Source organism: Symsagittifera roscoffensis, chromosome 1, assembly GCF_963678635.1.
Source record: "Symsagittifera roscoffensis chromosome 1, txSymRosc1.1, whole genome shotgun sequence".
In the NCBI taxonomy this organism is placed as follows: Eukaryota; Metazoa; Xenacoelomorpha; order Acoela; family Convolutidae; genus Symsagittifera; species Symsagittifera roscoffensis.
The window spans coordinates 75,305,721-75,327,806 of record NC_087062.1 but is presented as its reverse complement, the minus strand read 5'-3'; the positions used below and the strand labels follow the sequence as shown (position 1 = coordinate 75,327,806).

The window sequence follows — 22,086 nt, the reverse complement described above, 5'->3', positions numbered from 1 at the left end:
TTTTGAGTCAATAAGTGAGGTAGTTATTAGTTGCAATAGCTTATTTAAGCTTAATTTAAGCCTTGAAAACTTAGTTTTACTCAAATAAAGATAGTTTTTGGAGTTTTTTGCGCAATTTTTGGAATGAAAAATTTGAAAATTCAAAATTGTCCGCAAAAAAAATTGAAATTTTTTGTGAAATTTTTTTCAATTTTTTTAAGAGTTTTTCTAGTCATTTTTCGTCAAAAACTGTTTTCCAATTGACTTATTTTTCTATGACTCTCAAATATTTCTAAATTCTAATTTTTTTTTTCAGTTTGAGAAACTTTTTTATATTTTTTTCGACTGTGTCGGAACATTCTGTGCTACTTGCACAGTAACCGGTTATGCTTAATATAGTTTGTAAACAATTTTCGCTCATGGTACAAGTTTTTTAAGTAACCGTTTATCCTTGTTGTAGTCAGCAAACAATTTTCGCTCATGGTACAAGTTTATTTGCGTCTCTTTTCTCGGAATTTTTCCGACATTAAAAAAATGGGGAAGAATTTTGTATTTGGATGTGTTTTAGTTTTTTCTATTATTTTTGTTTTCCACGCTAAATCAAGTATCATAATTAATCATCTGATCGGGTCGAATGATATAGCATAATAAATTCCTTCCAGTAATAATTCGGAATTCATCAAAAATTTTCCAAAAATTGTTCCCAGTTTTGAGAAAAACAGGTTTTAATTTTTTGTTTTATGTCTAATTTTGATTTAAAAAATGCTAGCAGTATGTTTTGTAGTGTATACTTTATTATAGAAAGTTAACCGCAACTTAGTAGTGAATAAAGCAATGAATTTTTGATTCAAGCCCTGAAAAATTCAGCAAAAAAGTTTTTTCAACGCCATCTCGGGTACTAAAAGCTTCAAAAAGACAAAAAACGAACTTCAGCAAAATAATTGAAAATCTTTTAGTTTTGTTTCATTTTTTTGATATTTTATGAGTAATTTTTCGAAGAGCATTTGTTTTCACTGTGAATATTGCAAATGCCCCAAATTTATTCTTTCTTTCAGATCCTTCCATCACACCAGACACAAAAAAAACCGAAATTAATTTAAAGAAAAAACTTTTTTGTAGTTTTTTTCAGAACATGATCGGGAATTTCTTTGTTATTTGCACAGCAACTAGCTCTCCATGTTGTAGTTTTGCTAGCACTTCTTAATTCCTTTCAATTGTTCGCTTACAGTTTGTGTTTTGTTTAATCTAGTTTGCTTTGTCTAGTTTACTCGGATTTTATTTTATGAAGCTTGCTCGCAAGATAATATTTTTTGCTCTTCAATTCAGAAGAGGGATCAGGACGATCAAGTTAGCATATCTTCTCTAAAGAGCATAAGTTGAGATTCTCCACTCCACTATTTGTTTTGTGTCTAAATTGCTTATTGCTGCGTGAAAAATCCTTGATTACGAATGACAGATTATTCCAATTCCAGCTACTAACGAAGGCACCAATCTCCCGGGAGGATGCGAACTTGGTCCTAGAAGTGTATTTTTTTCCTTATAGTGTATATCAAATGTTTTATTAACGCATATTTAGCCCTCTTTTTATGTTGATTATCCCTTTTCAGACTATTCATGACTGCGAAATTTTTCATGAAGTCATATTTTTCCAGATTTTTGGTTATTTGTTGTTTGGTCTTTTAAATGTAAAAATTTATATAGTCGACCTTTTTGCGGTTTTATGTTTTGATGCAGACCTAAAGCGCTGTGTGTTTATCGTAGATATTTATCACACCTTGGTCAAAGCGTTCGACATTTGCTGCAAAATTTGTTTCATTATATAAAATTTGTTTTCATGGGTAATCGGGATAAAATCATCATACGAGATGCCTTAGGTAAACCATCAAATATGCTCTGCCCTTAATTAAAACCCTTTTGCGTTTTTAGGTATTTTGATTTTCAAAGGTTGCTTCACGTTCAAATTGCCCATAAATCGAATCATCAATCTCTGATATCAGAATGAACGGATGACCTAGCTATTTCACCATCTCAGATGTAGTTTGAGTTCCTATGGTGTTTTAGAAAACGACAAGTTTCAATATCGAGTGTCATTTTAAATTAAATTTGTTTCATTTATACGCATATAGCTCTACTATGTTCTTCAGATGAATGTAAGATAATCTCTCGGCTGATGAAATCACATTTCAATTTTCTTTGCTTCTTGGCACCTGCTATCCCGTAAACAAAACGAGGTAGAAGTATAATTTTACCAATTCTCTGCATTGCATTTTGTTATGGTTTTCTTAGAGAACTTCTTCCGACCTTCCATTTTTAGTACTTGTGGCTCTCGGCTCCTCCGCGACCGAATCCTCCTGGGCCGAACAGAGCCGAGTAACAAGGCTGGTTGCAGTAAGGCTTGCCTAGATGAACACACAAACTTGTTATTCTTGGCGTGTAAAATGAGTCATTTTGAAGAAGACTATTTATTTCATCGGATAATATGCGCCCCAAAAACAAAGAAATAATTGTAGCTGCAGATCTAAATAACTTCAAAAACTTCTCGAAAGTCAATCTTTAAAAAACGGAGCTTGTGGTTTTTTTCATCCCATAACCAATATCAGGTATCGCCATTTTTCTAAGCAGAAAAAAAACCGTCTCTTAGATTTGAAATCTAACAGGCAGGTGATGTATATTTTTTAATATAGTGGCAATAGAGCTTTTACTGAAGCTTGAAAAAAAACTAAAATAATTAAAACATCAATAAAATATGCTCATCGATTGTTTTGTTATATTTAGATGAAAAACTTAAAATTCGCTGACTCATCTCATACCGTCATGTTCTGCGTGCCCTCCACTTGTCAATGTCTTCTTGCACTTCTCGCATTTGAGACAGGGTCGGTGCCAATCCTTCCCCAGTGAAGACACTTTTTCTGCGAAGTAGACCACCTTTCCACAGTTAGGACATTGAGGGCTAGGCATTTAATCGTAGCTTCTACTAACTTTTTGTGACCATAAACACGCTTTCAACTGCTACTTTTGGTTGTAACAATTAGTTTAATTTTGTCGGCTCAAATAAGCTGGACGTGTGTAGCAGAGTAAAACAAAAAACTAGCATGAAAAACTGAAACACAAAATGCAAATGAAATCATAACCAAAATTTTTATACACAATAAAAAGTTAATTTAAATTGTAATTTTTGTTACGCTTTTTACAATTTTTGCTACAATCAGTGTTTTTTTTTCAGCCATTACCGGTCCAGGACTGACTGAGTCGACCCGTTTTGATAACTATTTCACTCCATTTGGCACCAAGCAACGAATAACCACTCCATGATGAACTAATTCAACTGTTAAATATATGCGATATTTTTCCTGTTACCGAATCTCCACCTTTTGCAAAAAGGGGGTTATAGATCAACAGATCCGATTGACTTAACTGATCGCTACTGCTTCAAGGATGACTGGCCTCGTTGCATGCGTGCGCATGCAAAATCTAGCGCAATAACATTTGAGTTTGTTAACTTAAATTTGCAACCTAAACTTAAACTGATGCGTGCCGCATCAAACTGGGTTTTTTTTATAATTGCCCATGCTATGCGGCTCGCATGCAAGTCCCTGCGCCCCACCTCAAAATTACACAAACCGAAATATATCAAAATGTTAAGCTGACAAAATATATCACGCTCTGATTTGTTTTTTGTTTTAATAAGTTAATTTATGCATCATTGGTCTGCAAGCACTAATGCTTAAACGACCCAGTTTCTTAAACGCACAAGTGAATCCAAATTTTGGCGATTTTTGCCTGCCGATTTTAGCGGTCCTTGCTGCGCGTTTGACAATCAACTAAAATTCGCTTTAGATTCCATCAAGCGGACGATATTATCAATTTTTCTACGCAGCTTTTTTTTGGCTTTCGTAAGAAGGAAGGTTTTGATATCTGATAACCAACCCTCTGTGCTGATGTTGTTGAATTTATTTGTAATTGAGTTTCAATTGTTTAAAAACTTTTCCGGAAAACGTTATTGAAATAAAAATGAGATCATTTTTTTCAGAATCTTTCTACTAATTTTTTTGTGTTTTTGAGCATCTCATTTTTCTGCATGCGCTTTGAAAGAGCAAAACTGCGTCCGCTCGTCTTGGGGGATATTGTTTTTGCTGATAATAGTCTATAATTGTTTTGACCTGATGTCTTTTGTCTCTTCTTATGACGACACAAGTATGGGGAGCAAAATGTTTTTTTGCAGCATTTTTAGAATTCGAAAAACCATTCAAACCTGTGCATGACTTTTATTCGACAGAGATGGGTTTCGAACCCACGCATGGACATCTTATTGTTTTAGCTGTCAAATACCTTAACCACTCGGCCACCCTGTCCTTTGAGTACAGCGTTAGTGAAACTTTTGCTATATCGTAATCTGAGTGATTGAGTTTCAACTGAAAAATTACGTCTAAAGTGTTAACTCGTTAAGTTTTAGTGTATTCCAGGAAAATCTATTCACAGCTGTGGTCATTATAAGTTTCAGGGCCTAATTTCAGGAAACTCAAATTTGCGGTGGAAAATTTGTTAATTGATGCTCAAATTTTTAATCCAATTTCTTAAACGGTCCAGTTTATTAAATGCAGAAAACGTCCAGATCTTGGTGCAGACCTTTGACGTACTTGCCGCGCGTTTGACAACAAATAAAGTATGTTTTGAATTACATCAAGCGGCTGCTTTCATCATGTGTTTCGTACACAGCTTTTTTGCCTTCTGTAAAATTGAAGCGTTTGATTATTGATAAAAAAATTTGTGATGATGTTGGTGAAATATTTTGTCTTGGAGCTTTATTTGTTTAAATGTCAAACTAAGTCATTCATGCTGCTTTTGAAGTTTGTGGGAAAATTGTACAGATTTTTTGTAGGATGTAGTAGGAGACAACAACCTGAATATGAGATAATTCTATTTGTAAGAGTTGGTTTTGAAGTAGATTTGTCATCTACGGAAAACCTAGTGGTTTGTATACTCCTCATAAACGCTCCTTGTCGTCTTTTTTATTTTAAGAAAAATAACACTTTTTCATATTCATTTCTGAAGCTATTTTTCTCACTCTTCGGGAAACGTTACTTTGAAATATAAATTAGATCAGTTTTTTCAGAATCTTTCTATCAAATTCGTTTGGTTTTTTTTGCTTCTCACTTTTCTGTATGCTCTTTGAAAATACAAAATTAACTCTTTTTATTTTATGAAACTCTGTCTTATGCTGATGATAAATTATGATTGTTCAGTTCAGATGTCTTGTTCTTTTTTTAAGAAATAAGTATGCAAATCGAAATGTTTTTTTTTTGAAAAAATTTTCCGATTCAAAAACCATTGAAAAATTCCTGTAACTCTTAACTGACAGATGAGATTTGAACCCACGTAAAGAAAGTTATTTGCAGTCCAACGCCTTAACCACTCGGCTACAACACGAGGTGTTGGGAATTTATCACGCTTTTATTTGAGTATTTTTCTACAAAGTCTTTTCACAGCTGTAGTCACTATTTGTTTCAAGGCCTTCTTTTTTTCTATTTTCTATACAGCTTTTTGGCTTCTTTAAGATGGAAGTTTTTGATATCTGATAATTAACCATTTGTGCTGCTGTTGGTGAAATGTTTCGATTTTGCGCTTAATTTGCTTAAACTAATTTGCGGAAATTTGGTAATTGAAAAAAAAAAACGAGTCCAATTTGTTTCAGAATTTTTCTACTAAATTTTTTGTGCTTTTGAGCTTTTCAATTTTCTGTATGCTCTTTGAAAGAGCAAAATTGTGTCTGCTCGTCTTGATAAGTATAGTTTTTTGCTGATATTATTGCTGATACGAGTTCAATTTGTTTCAGAATTTTTCTACTAATTTTTTTGTGCTCTGAGCTTTTCAATTTTCTGTATACTCTTTGAAAGAGCAAAAGTGTGTCTGCTCGTCTTGATAAGTATAGTTTTTTTGCTGATATTGTTTTTTGATTATTTTGATCAGATGTTTTTCTCTTTAGTTTCACAAAAATTCAGAGCGAAATGTTTGGTTTTTTGCAAAAATTTTCAGATTCGAAAAGCCATTCAAAGTTGCATATGATTTATAATCGGCAGAGATGGGATTCAAATCCACCCACGGAAACTGTTTTGGTTTAGCAGTCGAAAGCTTTAATCACTGGGCTACTCGGTAGCATTTAGTTCATAATATCAAAAGTTCACAGAATTGAATCTCAACTGAAAGTTTGCGTGTAATGGATTAACTCATAAATTTTTAGTGTTTTTCAGCAAAATCCCAATTGTGGTAATTATGTGTTTTGAGGACTGTTCTTAGGAGATTTAGGTTAACCAGGAATTTTCAATTGTTCCTTTAAAATTTTTATTCATTTTTAAAATGGTTCAGTTCACTAAGCGCAGAAAGAAATTCAGTTCTTGACGATTTTTTTGACTGCAGACCTTTGAGGTACTTTGCTGCTTTTTCGACAATCAAATAAAGTATGTTTTTCTTACACAATTTCTTTTGGCTTCTTTAAGATTGAAGCGTTCGATTTCTGATAAACAACTTTTTGTGATGAAATGTTTTGCTTTGGAGCTTTAATTGCTTAAACTTCGAATTAATTCATTCATGCTGCATTTTAACCTTTTCTAAGAATGATAGGGATTTTTTCTTGGGTTTTGTAGTACGATATGGATTTTTTTGCAGGAAATGATTTTGAAGAAACCCTTTGTCATACACGGAAAACCTAATGGTTTGCACACTCCCCATCAGCGCAGCTTGTTGTCTTTTTGAATGCTTAAAACACCTTGATTTGTTCTATTCCAATTTTTATTTTTTTTTGCTAGTAAGTTAAAAAAAGAAAAAATGTTTCAGGTTCTTTCTACTAAATTTTTCGTGTTTTTGACATTCTCAGTGTTTTGTATACTCTTCGAGCAAGCAAATTTATGTTCACTCATTTTTTACAAAAAATTGATCAGATATTTTTTGTCTCTTTTGTTTGAAAACACAAGTATGCAGAGGGAAATGTTTTTGTAAATCAAAATATGCATTTCGAAAAACATTTTCAACTTGCACATGAATAATAATTGACAGATATGCGCTTTGAACCAACGCACGGTAATGGTATCTGATAGGCAGTCCAACTTCCTAACCGCTCGCCTACCCTGTACTTGGGGAGGTTATCATTAAAATCATTTTGATTATACCAAAATCTTTTTGTTACATTTTCAACTGAAAATTTGGTGGTAACGGATTAACTCATAAAAATTTAGTTTTTTTCAGCAATTTTTTTTCATAACTTTGGTCATTATATGTTGGAGGGCCTTCTTTAAAGGAACTTAAATTATTTGCAGGGAAAATTTTTCGATTAAACTCAAAACTTCAATCCTTTTTCTTAAGCGGCCCATTTTATAAACGCAGAGAAAACAAAACAGTTTTTGATGATTTTTTTGCCTGCAGATCCATGACTTTCTTCACTGAGGCTTTGACATTTGAAAAATTTACGTTGTGGTTTTCATCAAGCGGGCGCAATTAACGTATTTTTTTACTCTGCTTTTTTATGGAAACGTTTGATATCCAAAAAACAAATCTCGGTGACGCTGTTGGTTCCTTTTTCGTAATTGAGTTTTTTGAAAGTTCAAATTAACTCTTTTAAGCTGCATTTGAACCTCGTGTAAAAATTGCAGTTGTTTTTTAGTATATTGTAGGAGAGATTATGCTGAAGACTAGATAGATACTTTTGTAAAAAAAAATTGATTTTGAAGAAGTCCTTCGTCAATTGCGAATAACCTCATGGTTAGCGTACTCCTCATCAGCGCACCTTGTCGTCTTTTTGAGTGTTTGGGACACATTGCTTTTTCTGTTCACTAATGTGGAAATGTTTCGTTGAAATAAAAATGCGATCATTTTTTTTTCAGAATGATACTGCTGATTTTTTTTGGAGCTTCTCAGTTTTGTAAGCTCTTTGAAATAGCAACATTAAATCCGCTGATCTTGTTAAATTTAGTTTTTTTGCGAATAATTTTCTGCGGTGGTTTGAATCTGGAAAGTTCGTCTCTTTTTTGAAAAAATAGAAATGAGGAAAATGTTACTGTTTTCTTTAAGAAGTTTTCCGTTTCGAAAAATCATTGAAACTTGCTTGTGGATTTTAATCAATAGAGATAAGATTCAATCCTGCGCACGGAAACTACATTGTTTTCGGCCATCATGTCTTCTCGGCCACCAGCTCCATTGAGAAAATTCGCAGTGAAAATAAACTCATCATATCAAAATTCCACGTGTTTGAATTTCAACTGAAAGCTTGCGTGTAACGAATTAACTCAATTTTTCACAGCGGTGATCATTATATGTTATGAGGCCTTCTTGGTTAGCATACTCCTCATCAGTGCACCTTGTTGTCGTCTTGAATGTTTAAAACGCATTGCTTTTCTCCACTCACATCTGAACCTATCTTTTTTCACTAATGCGGAAATGTTATTTTGAAATAAAAATGAGATCAGTTTTTTTTTTCTGAATCGCTATACTGAATTTTTTGTGTTTTTGAGCAGTTCAATTTTTTCTATGCTCTTTGGAAATACCAAATTATATCAGCTAATCTTGTTAAATATAGTTTTTTGCTGATATTATTCTCTGATTGTTTGGATCTGAAATTTAAGTCTATTTTTTGAAGAGCTGAGTATGCAGAGGGAAATGTTTCTGTTTTCTTACAAAAATTTTCCGATTCGAAAAACCATTAAAACTTTCTGGCGGATTTCAATCGATTGAGATAAAATTCGATCCCATGTACGGAAACTTTCTTGTATGCTCTTTTGAAAAACCAAATTGTATCTTCACTTTTGTTAAACGGGTCTTGTTTTAGGAGACTAAAAATTCGATGAAAAAATTTAGATTTATTCTTCAAAAATGTTAATCCAATTTTTTCAACCGCCAAGTTTAATATATGTAGGAAATAATCCAATTATTCAGGACAATTTTTTTTCCTGAGTAGATTCCTGACTTACCTTGCCGCGAATTTGACAATCAAGTATATTTAAAATTAAAGTTTATCAATTTTACGCAATTAACATGTTCTTACCCATTTTTTTTGGCATGATTAAGGTGAAAGCGCTTGATGTCTGACAAACAAACCTTAGTCATGCAACTGAAGTATTTAATGGCTGAGCTTTCATTGTTCAAACATCAAACGAAATCATTCAGGCTGCAATTGAACCTTGTGTTTAAATTGTAGTAATTTTTAAAAGCGTTTTAGGAGACATTATCCTGAATTCGAGACAAATTATCCCTGTGAGAAATGATTGCGAAAAACTTTTTGTAGGAGAAAGGATCCTTTGTCATGCGCGGAAAATTTTAATGTTTGCTTACTCCTCATCACTGCACCTTGTCGTTGTTTTCAATGTTCAAAACGCGTTGTTTTTTTTTCTATTCATTTTTGAAGCTAATTTTTAAGCTATTGAGGAAAGTAATATTTTGAAAAATTGAATTTTCAGTTTTGTATGTTTTTGAAAGCACTTTTTTAATTCCGAGTTTCTTGTGAATTATAACTTTTTACTGATAAAATTCTATTATTGTGTTAATAAGATTTTTTCTTCTTCTTTTTCAATGAAAAGACAAATATGCATAGTGAAAGTCTTTTCTCATACGTAAATTTTACTATTCGAAAAAACATTCGAACTTATAAGAAATTTTTACTCGACGGAGATGGGGTACACACCCACGCATGGATTCCGTATTGGGGTAGCAGTGCAGCGTCTCAACCACTCGGCCACGTTTTCCTTCAGGATGTTCGCAGTAGAATAAAACTGTATATATCAAACCTTCAGATGTTTACAGTACGACTGAAAATTGCGGGTAATGGATGATTTCATAGTAAATATTTTTTCTACGAAAAATTATCCACAGCTGTGGTCATTACTTTTTCAGGGTCTTCTTATGGGAGACTTAAAATTACAAATTACATTTTGATTGATGCTCAAAATTTGCATCCAATTCTTTCAACTGCCAAGTGATTTAAATGTAGAAAAACTACAAATCTCCGCAAATTTTTTTTGCGTGCAGACCCTTGGCGTTAATTATCAATTATCGCGCGTTTGACATCTACAAAAATGCTTTGAAGTTTATTATCGGTCGCAATTATCATGTTTTTACACAGCTTTTTTTTTGGCCTTTTTAAGAAGAAAGTGGTCGATATCTGATAAACAACCCTGTGTTATGCTGTTGTTGAAACATTTTGTATTTGAGCTTTATTTGCTTAAGCTTTCAAAACAACTCATTCATGCTTCATTTGAACCTTGTGTACGAATTGTAGGAATTTTTTGTTGCATCTTGTACGAGAAAATATCCTGAATACAAGATAAGATCCTTTTGTGAGCAATGATTTTAAAGAACGCTTTTGTCAAGTGCATAACCTTCGTCCGCGCACTCTGTCGCCTCTTTGAGGGTTTAAAACTCATTTCATATTTTCAATTTGTTATTTCTTCTACTTTTTGTTCACTATCGCGCAAAACTGCATTTCAAAATAAAAATGAGGTCCAAAACTTTTCTAAGGGACGATCACTGAAAATGTTGTGTTTTTGAGCTTCTCAATTTGTTGTATGTTTTTTGAAAACGCTAAATTGTTCAAAATCGTTAAACCATTGAGCAAATTTTACTTGTCAGAGTTTTTTTTTGAAACCACGCTTGCACGACCCCACGCACTTACCTTACAGGATGAGCAGTCCAGCGCCTTAACCACTCGATCATCCTGTCCTTTAGGTGAAGAGCAGTAAAGTTAAGTTCAATGTATGAAATATCCAAATGTTTAAACTTCGATTGAAATTTGCAGATACCGGGTTAACTCAGAGTAAATTTTTGTCAGCAAAAAAATGCAGCTATGGTCTTTAATCGTTTCACTGTCTTATTTTGAAAGATTATAAATTACAGGGAACTGTTTTTTGATTGTTGCTCGAAACTTTTATCCTGTTTTTTCAAGTGCCAAATTTGTTAAGTTTTGTAAAAATACTTTTCACTACGTGTTTTTCTAGCGTGCAGACCTCTGAGGTACATTGAAGAGCAATTGACTGTTAAGTAATGTACGTTTCAAACTAAATCAATCCGCCGCAACCATCATGTTTTTTATTCTGCTTTTCTGGCTTTGTAAAGCGTTTGATTTCTTTTATGCAACCCTTGATGATGCGGTTGGTGAAGTATTCCGTATTTTAGCTTTATGGGTTTCAACATCGAATCAAGACATTCATGCTGCATTTGAACCCTTTGTACAAAATTCAAGGAATTTTCACGATTTTGTTTAAGATATCATCCTAAATACGAGATACGAACCTTTTTGAAGATTTTTGTTTTCAATAATGTTTTTGTAGAAGATAGGATCTTTTGTCATGTTCGAAAACCAACAAAACTTGTGTGAAAACTTTTAGTCGAAAGATAAGGGGTTCGACCCCACGCAAGGAGGTTGTATTTGTTTAACAGTCCAACCAACGCTTTAACCACTCGGCAACCCTCTCCTTGAACTGGTTAGCAGAAACATTAAATTGGATATATCCTTGAACTGGTTAGCAGAAACATTAAAGTGTTTTAATATTGGCTGAAATTTGCGGGTATTGGGTTATCTCATATGAATGTTTTTTCAGCAAAATTTTTTCACAGTGTGGTTATTACATGCTTAAGGGTCTTTTTTTGGGCGACTGAAAGTTACAAGAAAAATAATTCTGATTTTTCCGGAAATTTTCAGCGTTTTTCAGCTGCTAATTTTAATATATGTGGAAAAAATCCAGTTCTCTAGTGATTTTTTTTTCTTGTGAACCCTTGACTTGGTTTGCCGCGCGTTGCACAATTGAAAAAACTAGCAAGCGTTCGCTATCTTATAAACAGCCCTTGCTGAGGATGCTATTGGCGAAAACTTTTGTATTTGTTGAACTTGAATTGTTTAAACTTCAAATCAACTCACTCATCCTGCATTTGAACCTCATGTATTAATTGCTTGGAATTTTTTGAATAATTTTATTGGAGACATTATCCTGAAGACGAAATAGGATCTTTTTTTAAAAAAAAATGCTTTCGAAGAATTTTTTGCAGACGATAGTATCCTTTGTTGTGTTCGGAAAACTTCATTTTTTGCATACCCCTCATCCACGCACCCTGTCGTCTTTTTGAATTTTAAAATCCCATTGCTTTTCTATTGGTCCTGATTCTAATTAACTTCAATATTGCCGAAAACGTTTCAATGAAATAAAACTGGGACCGAAAATTTTAAGGTGCGTTCTTCTGAAAAGGTTGTGTTTTTGAGCTTCGCAGTTTTTTGTGTGCTTTATTAAAAAGCTAAATTGTCTCCGAGCAGAGATGAGATTGGAAATTCGAATCCTCGCTTAGAGACAGTGGTGGTTTAGCAGTCCACGGCCGTAGCCACGCGGCCACCTTGTCCTTGACGAGAGTTCCACATTTGTTCTCTTTGGTCGCCAGTTTTTGCCTTAAAGTTTTGACGACAATAGCTGAAATCCGGGCACTCAGACAAAGATCGGTTTAGAATAATAGCCCAAAGTTTTAACCGCTGGGCCACCGTTCACTTGGTTCTTTTCCCACCACAATTATTCTAGGTCCTGTTTTGTTTACAAAAAAGGACATAAATTTGCGAAAAAAAAGTTTTAAATTTTTTTTCATTAATGTGGTCGGAAGTTTCTGTGTTTCTAGCAACCGGCTATCCTTGTTTCGAGTCGCAAGTGTTTGATATCTGATCTACAAGATTAGTAAAATTCAAATAAAAATAGTTTATCTTTTAGTTTTAATTATTCTAAGATCTGCACCTCTGAGATGATCTGCTTATCTAAGATCTGTCCAGAGATGTCAGTTCCGAGACGTTTAGAATAATCTGAGACAGTTCAACGGAGTCAGTTTACCCAAAAGCTCTGTCCCAACAGCTTCTGCTTCAGTTGTGATAGTTTTAGCCTTGTTGCTGGTGTTTTGTTGAGCTTGAAGTTATTTCAGGCATGGGAACAAGAAATATCATTCACTCAATCTCAATCACTTATTTATTTTCTCAATTTCAAAAAGGGTTAGTTAACACAAATAAATAGGAACTGACTTGGTCGATCGATAAACACAAACTTATTTTTCTTATATTTCTAACTGCCTTCAATAATTTTGGAGATTAACTTAGATTCACGTGTTTCCCAATTTTTCTCGGGTATTTTTGGATACTGCGTTTTTTCAGACCAAATCAGTTTTGTTAAGGATTTCGGCAAACTATAATGATTGGCTACTAAATATTTATCAAGGAGTTTTATAAAATGTGTTTCATTTCTCTATCCTTTTCCTCTACACTTGTCTAGTACTTGTGGCTCTCAGCTCCTCCATGTCCGAATCCTCCTGGTCCAAACATAGCCGAATAACAGGGCTGATGACAGTATGGCTTCCCTAGGCAGAAAATATTTTTTCAGCAGGAGGATTTGAGACAAATCAGCCAAACAATCATGCATAAACTCCTCTGTTCAGTGATTTTTCCAAGCAATATCGATGAATTTTTTTTGACATAAACTTTAAACACTTTTAGTATATAGCTACTGCTGTTACTTAAAACTTTGTTAATAATGGCGGGTTGAAAATGGAATTGATATATTGTTGGTCTGACTAGTTTTTTAATACGACCACATCGACAGTGTTCTAGTTAAAAATCTTTACTTAACTGTTTTCTTAGTCTTAGCAACAATAGTTTAGCAGGCAATTTTTCTCCCCAAATAGATTGTTTGAATTCTCGATGTTGGGGGAAAGTGGGGGAGGGGGGGTCTTCAAACATATGAGAAAATTGAAGAAAAATTAAGAACCTCTGTAGGAAATCTTACCGTCGTGTTCGGCGTGCTTTCCACTAGTCACTGTCTTCTTGCATTTCTCACACTTGAGACAGGGTCGGTGCCAATCCTTCCCCAGTGACGTCACCTTTTCTGCGAAGTACACTTCCTTATTGCAACTGGGACATTTAGGCATCTTGTAGAGTCAGGTCTAAGCGTGAAAACAATATAGTGGTTTCTATTCGCAACAAATTTGAAGGAGACGCAAACGTTTTCAAAACGAAGGAATAAATGTTTTAATTTACTATGGAAAATGGCATACTTAAAAACGTCTGAAACCATGATATATTTATTACTGCTGTAAAAACGCTTTTATTTTTTTACCAATTTGTTGTTTTTTTTTTCACCTAACTGAATCAATTTTCTGATGATAAATTTACTCAAATGAAGCCACTGAAACGAAGTTTTTTATAGCAGCTTTTTTACGTCCGCACGTTGTTTCTAGCAATTTTGCAATGACCTGTGTAGATTGTCGTTCGAGTATTAAAAATTGTTATGCGAACATTGTTTATCGACCACAGGAAAAAGATGTATTTCCTCAAATTTAAATTTAAATTGGCGGTGAATGCAATTTTCTTGCGTTATTGAAAGGTGACATATTTAAACTTGAGAAAAAAAGCTTTTTTTTTCAATAAAAAACATTCTTTAAAGGGCAGTCGGAAAATTCCGGGCTCCGATCTGATAAGAGCAGCTTTGTTGACGATTTTTTTCAGACGATTTCAAGTGAAAATTGATTTTTCTAATCGCGGGCTGCTTTTATGATGGAAGGACCGTAAGATGAAAATTGTCCAATTAATCATAATATGCCCAATGTGATTTGTAAAAGAATCCCTGTGGCATTTCGATATGCTCGTTTCTCAGATATGGCAAGCTCGCAACACTTATCAGTCAGACAGCCTGATCTAATGGCTTTGTGTTTGGCCAATACACAATTTCACAATTTATTGCCCTGAATCTAAAAAGTTTTCTTGAGATTTTCGCATTTTCTTTAAGACTTTTGAATATTCAATTGTGATTGTCTGATATTACCATTTTCTATCTCTAACATGAGAACTTCGCCTTTCCTCGTCTAGTAACGCGTTGTTTGAATCAATCAGCTTGCTTCAATTCAATTAGAAGTAATGTTTCAGCTATATTAAATTGCCGCTTACGCTACGCATTATTAGAAAACTGTTAAACATCGTGCTTAAACCTTTGTATAAATGGTACTTTTTACAACCCTGAAACCTTTGTGAAAAGTGAATTCCTGTACAGAAAAAAAGCTAGAACTACAAAAACTTGGACTTCTTTTTACAAAATTTGCTGAAATTTGCCGCAAAGCATAAAACATTTACTGCAAAGTAGAAAACATGTATTAAATTTTTGATCGAAAAACGTTTATATGCCCATTTTCTTAAAAAAGAAATTCAAAAGAAATTCAAAAAAGAAAATTCCATTTTTCCCTCAGACAATGTCAAGTAAAAATTGATTTTACTAATCGCGGGCTGCTTTTATGATGGAAGGACGGTAAGATGAAAATTGTCCAACTAATCATAATATGCCCAATGTGATTTGTAGAAGAATCCCTTTGGCATTTCGATGGGCTCGTTTTTCGGATCTGGCAAGCTCGCAAAACTTATCAGTCAGACAGCCTGATCTAATGGCTTTGCGTTTGGCCAATACAAAATTTGATGCCCTGAATCTAAAAAGTTTTCTTGAGATTTTCGCATTTTCTTTCAGACTTTTGAATATTCAATTGTGATTGTCTGATATTACCTTTTTCTATCTCTAACATGAGAACTTCGCTTTTTCTTTTCTAGTAACGCGTTGTTTGAATCAATCAGCTTGCTTCTGTTCAATTAGGAGTGATTTTTCAGCTATAATAAATTGTCACTTACGCTACGCATTATTAGAAAACTGTTAAACATCGTGCTTAACCTTATGTATAAATGGTACTTTTTACAAACCTAATACATTTGTGAAAAGTGAATTCCTGTACACAAAAAAGCTAGAATCAATAAAGTTTGGATTTTTCTACAAATTTCGCTGAAATTTGCCGCAAAGCATAAAATATGTACTGCAAAGTAGAAAACATGAATTGAATTTTTGATCGAAAAACGTTTATTTTTCCCCATACAGGTTTTGGCTGAGCGGTCCTTTTTGACTCATTTTCTCCTAAGACGTTCCCCGTTGAAAACCGACGCCCAATTTTGATCCCAAAAGTCTTGGTCATGAAGGTTTTGAGCTAAAATTTCAAGATTCATTTTCTTTCATCATTTTTGAGAGCTAGTATCATCCAGTGATGTCCATTGAAATTTTTTTAGTCAATAAAAAAACATTTATTTTTGATTACAATCCAAAATTTTTGCGACAATTTAAAATTTCCTCAGCCAATAATAAGCTTAGACAAGCCTTATAGCTTTTCATAGATCTTCTGCGAATTGCAGAACCCACAATTGTTCTTAATTAAAACTTTTCCTCTTTTTTTGAGAACCATCAGCTAGTGTTTCAATATTTCGAAATCACCTTTTCAACCAATTGTGTGGGTCACATCGCAAGCTCAAAAATCAGAATGCTTGATAAATAAAGTGAGCATCAGTTAACGAGCAGATTCAATGATTTTTCGATACTTTAAATTTTTCGGAGCTTCAAATTGGTTTCGTTTTCTTCTGCATGTTGTGATAAAACATCTGCTGCGTGTTGTGATAAAACAAAAAAAACTTAGGTTTATTTGAGAGTCATAGTAAAAGAAATCAATTGAAAAACAGTTTTTGAAGAAAAATGATTTCAAAAACGAAAAAAAAATTAAAAATTTCCAAATTTTTTTCCCAAATTTATGCAGAGTTTTTTTTTTAATTTTTCAAGTTATTGATTCTCAAAATTGCTTCATAAAACTATCTTTATTTAAGTACATCTAAACTTTTATGGCTTAAATCAGCTATGATAAATGTACACGATCACCTTATTAGCTCTAAAATAGACCAAAAATCGAAAATTTCGAAGCCGTTTTTCTCTACACTGTGAAAAAGTTTTCAAATCTTGTAAATGTCGTTCGAATCACGACTGAAAGGGCTTTATTATGATATATCACTCGACTAAACCCGACAGTTTTTTGTGGTACCTAATTTTGTGTGGGAAACAAAAAGAAAAAAACTAAAACCCACCCGAATAGAAAGTTCCTCCCCATTTTCAATGGTCGGAACAAAAATATTTTCAATGTATAGATTCCAGTCAAGGCTGCTGCCCTATCATGGCAAAGCCTTGATTAATCCTCCTGCCCTTTTACTGCTCACGAGTAGTTTTACTGTAAAATTTTGAAATTTTTTAATTCCTGGAGTCGCAATATGAAATATAAACCGCTAAATTACTTTTAGGGTCGAATTAATATGCCCAATTAGTTTTCCTCAATTCATTTTGGAATAAAAAATTGTCTAAATAAAAAACAACCCCAATCATATACATTTATTTTTTCCTTAGAAAGCCGGAAGAATACATTGAAATTTAAATATATTTTAACTGTATATTCATCCTTATAATAGTGTTATCATCCATATAATCTTGCTGATCACGTAACCTTGTTAAACCATTAGTAATAGAGGCACCAGCGAGTTTAGGGAGGGGCTGGGGGTGTGATGGATAAGGTACTCTCCCTCTGATCTAGAAAATCCTAGATCCGCCCCTGAATGGAGGTATTTTCCAGAGAGAAAGAGAAATATTTATCTCAAAAATTACTCACCGAATGTCTGATTTTCGTGAAAATTGAGAAAAGAAATAGAGCAATTTCTTGTGCGAGTACGTTATATTTTTCAGGTTAACTTCGGAATGATAAATTGTACTTCTGGTTAGCTTTATACCTAGGAAGTGAATTATATTGTGACGTAAACATATGCCGTGAACTACAAACTGGGTGAAACTCCACAGGCGGTGCGCTAGCGACTACTAAGTTTGGGAAAATATAAAGCTTATATGGAAGGGAAAGCCGCCCAAATACGTCAATTCACTCCTTGTAACAATTGGAATCAGGAATTCGCATTCCTCGGTTTTTGTTTTTGTTTGAGATAGGAAAACAAACTGTGCTTTTCCCAAGAAGACTGAATTTGAAGCTGAAATTCAGATTTCAAGATATCTGAACCTCCTGATTGAAGTATATTGGAATTACTACGTAGTAGATTTATATCTTTATGGCCTAATGTCGTTTTATGGGGAGAATTGACGACTCATAGAGTAATAGAGCTCTTAGAAGAGTCACCTAGAATTTTAGTATCTTATAAAACCTCATGCGCATGAGAAATAAAGTATAAAAAAATTAGGCATTTCATTTTTTACGTAGTGGCTTTTCTTTGGTTTGATGTCAAAATTAAAAGAGTGAGATAACAAAAAAGAAGAAGTTTCGGAAAAAATCCACCCCAGGTTAATCAGTCAACCCAATTTTATGTTCCCTGTTTCCCAGTCCGAATCCATCGTCTCGCTCAGATAGTATTTTTGAGCCAGTCTTATCTCTTTGGATTTCGGTTGAATTTATTCACTCTTTTCGGTTGATAGAAGACAAATTGAATTTGAGACGCGCAAGGGTAAATTCGAACTCGGGTTGCGAACTTTTGGGTTGTGAGATTTGAACCCTTTATATAGATAGTTATTAGTTTTAAATTGGGTGTTACCACTCTCAATTTGCAGATTGTATATTGAAAGTTATGAAATGGTTCATTGAACGTTGAGTCTGAAGCAAATTTACCTGATATTTTGCTGCCGTACCAAGCTGGAATTTAGTTTTATTTATAAACGCTAAGATAAACTGCAATATTTTCAGTATTGCTATTTAAGAAAAGACATCAAATGAATCGATTAAGTTAAAAAACTGTAATCAACTCTGTTTTGCCTCGGCAAATTTTAAAAATCTGATGAAGTTAGCTTTTGTACCAGCGGCTAAAAGAAAAATGAAGAAAAAAATGAGGCATAACTTAGTGGTGTTTAACTTTTCACGCGGGCTTTTTTTTTTAGTTTTATGATAATGTCTATTGAAAAAACAACTGTCGTTCTCTTTTTCTGTAAGAGGTCTTTTTAAAACATTGAAACTTAGGTGATAATTGGTAGAACGATTTTTTCACTTTATTTTCCTAGTTGTACCCAACAGACGTAAATGTGTAAGGTATGTTTGTCTAACGCATAATCGTATAATACAATTCGCATTCTTATAAGGTCTTATCGTGTAAATAATGGTAACGTATGACAAAAACGTCTTTTACAAAAAAAGTTTCTACAGGAAGCTTATGGTTTAAAAAAAAAAACTTTTTGAGCAATTATAGCAGCCTACGGTTCTCATAAGTTTTTGTTGTCTTTCTGCCTGGCCGTTTTATTAAAAGATTCTGGATTCTTCAGAGGAATGAAAATAATATAGATTTTAAACCAAAAATGGAGATTGTATTAGCAAATTAAACAAAACGCTGGAGTCCCTTAAAATAGAGAAACCAAAAGCTTGAACATAAATTCCAGCTGATCAGAATTGAGTATTCATATTTGGAATTATCTCAATGAAACCGTGATAATTCCAAATTGAGCAAATAAATTCAGGCACTTAAAATTTATGAATTCCCAAAAGTTGTCTCATCTAAGACGCATAGGAAAAAACTCAATACTTAAAAATAAAATATATCATTTTTTTTTTTAAAAAAAGCAATAAAATAAGAAACCAAAAAGGTTATTTCATATCTGCTCGAATTGCACAGCGAAAGAAGGCTGCAACGTTAAATCTTTTTCATGCTAGTTTTGACCCCTATTTAGCAAATGGGAAGATCCAACGATTTTAATTGGTTGGTTATTATTCATCATTCGGTCCCTACGTACCCCCCTGTGATTCAGTCAAAAAGTGCTATTAATTTTTTTTTTAATTTGACCGAAAAAACCCAGCAATTGTCAATTTTTTAAATGTTAAGGAATCAGGGTTCGCATTCTATGTCTAATTGATTTCAATAAGAGTCAATTGCTCGGATCACAAAATTTACAAAAACTTTGAAAAATATAATTATTTTTAAAATTTTCAAAATGTTACTTTATATTTTTTGATCTTTCACTTCGGAACGTTACTTTATATTTTTCGATCTTATACTTCTTTTTTCTTTTTCGTCATATCTCTGACTTTTCTTTTAAATAGTTTAAAAATGACACCACAGTTGATCTCTAACGAGCAATGTTCTCGAGGCATCTAGTACTTCTCGGCAAAAACACGCTAGACGGAACAGGAGTTTTTTATGAAATCATTATGACAGAAAGCTAGGTGGAGCCGTTATTTGCTCCGGACATGTTCAAAACTAGATTAAAATTGCTCGTATCAGGGCAACGCAATGACTGTTCCGACTGCGTTTTAAGGTCTATAGAGTAGTGTTTGCTTGAAACATTGATGAACTTTTCAAAAAAAAAATTGTAATTATTTTGAGGTTTTTAAAAATCATCCCACTCACGCCATATACAGTACAAAATGATAAATTTGGTTCCTATTATTATAGCCATTATGACAATAAGTCTGCTTCAATCAATTATGAATGATTTCTAAGAGGGATTAAATCTCCGCTAACGCGTTAATGGCACGGAATATATCGCGTGTTAATTGTCCCAAATTGGCAATCTTCAAACCGCTGTAACTTCACGAAAAATGATTACAGGTGGAATATTTATTTTAAATGGAGTTCAGGACAACAATACTTTCTTACTGATAACAAAAAGTTTGTCAAAAATTGCTAGTTGAAAAATTCGAAAACTGTCTGGAACAAAAAACCACGCCGAGCGCAAATGTTCTGTCATTTTCTTCGAAAAAAAGTCATAACAAGAAAACTGCTCTGAATATTCCGTCTGCACATTGAGGCTAAGTAAGATAGTTTTGGTTTGAATGATGGATGAAGTTTTTTCTTCATTTCGTCCCCCACACGCAATTTATCCCCCGTAGGTAAATTACAAGGGGCGCACTTAGCGTCTCATTTTAAGACGATTAAACCGCTGGCCTTATTTCCGCTTAAAGCTAATTAATTTGCCGCTTACGCGTAATATAAGAACGCCATAAATCGCTCGTTAATTATCCCAAATTGGCCAAATTTGCAATTTTCAAACCCCCTAATTGTACGAAATATCACGAGTAACACAAGTGAAGTATCCTTTTAAATTTGAGCTTAGGACACTAATATCTTTCAGATTATATAAAGAAATTTGGTCATAAACGCTTACTTATAGATATAAATTTGGCTCAATATAAAAAATCTGGGCCACACAAGCGTAATTATTCCATTTTGGGCTAAGTTGGATTAAAAGAGGAGATCTCGCTTTTCAACAAAAGCAGTGTATCATACAATTATAATAATCATTTAATTTCTGTCTGAATTCTATATTAACTCGCCGTGTAGAAAAATGGTACTGTATAACAAATTGTTTTTGGTTTAAAAGTTGATGGCAACCTTGTTCTTCAAAATTTTTTGTGTCTGGCTTCCTGGCGGTCTTATGAAACTCTTTCAGTTTCGTGAAAGAAAGATGATTTTTTAAAATTCAAATCAAACATGGAGTTTGTGTGATCAATTTTGTTTTGAAAATAGCTGATATTGATACAAGGCTTCGGACGGATAGACTGCCCATCGAGGTATCTGAAGCATTTTCTGGTACAAAAAAAAATGCCTCAATTCCGTTGAGCAAGATATTGCCTCAATTCCGAAAGATATTGAACAAGATATTGAATAATATTGCCAGTATTGAACATTAACTTTTTTCAATTAAAATCAATATAATGAACAATATTTGCTAAGTTTGAAATTTTTGAGACCCGATAAATGAACAACAAAGAGTTGCATGAAACTCAGCTCAAATTTTAAGCTCAGAGCGTCAATATTTTCACCCTATTGAAGATATCAACTCCCTGAAATCAAATATAAAAGCTATTTGAATTCGGATCGTTTTTTCAAAAGTTATGGGAGTTTGAAAACTGTCAATTTGGCCATGCTCTGGACTAACTTATGCGCTCTTTGAAGATTTTATTCACTTTTCCTCGCCGTTTATATTCTGAAAAGCAAGTATCGCAGACTATTTTTCTCATTTTCGGAAAAAAGTTCAACTTGTTTTTTGAACCCAAAATACGACTTAAAAAGTTTTAAATGATATAATATCTAATAACACCAGTTCGTCTACGCTTTGAGTTTTTTGTGTTGTAAGCAGGCTCGGATCTAGGATTTTCTCGACGGGGCCGATTTTAAAAAAAAATCGGAAATTTTGTCAATTTTTTTTTAGGTCCACCAAATTGATTTGCTGAGCTCTCCCCAATAACTTTCACGACCCCGTCTTGACCAAATTTTCTGCGCCGCAAGCA

General features: G+C 33.5%; 2 protein-coding genes across 2 annotated transcripts in view; one reads left to right on the top strand and one right to left on the bottom strand.

The window, feature by feature from the left end:
- LOC134848892 (low-density lipoprotein receptor-related protein 2-like) overlaps nt 1-22,086 on the top strand; it is a 154,528-nt gene that overhangs the window by 14,421 nt on the left and 118,021 nt on the right. The window lies entirely within an intron of this gene.
- On the bottom strand, nt 2,048-17,818 carry LOC134855169 (cysteine-rich protein 2-like). Its single transcript, XM_063871595.1, is given in 5 exon segments — nt 2,048-2,378; nt 2,790-2,938; nt 13,257-13,338; nt 13,764-13,920; nt 17,485-17,818. Coding segments are annotated over 4 exon segments (501 nt in total). The 5' UTR covers nt 13,906-13,920; nt 17,485-17,818; the 3' UTR covers nt 2,048-2,250.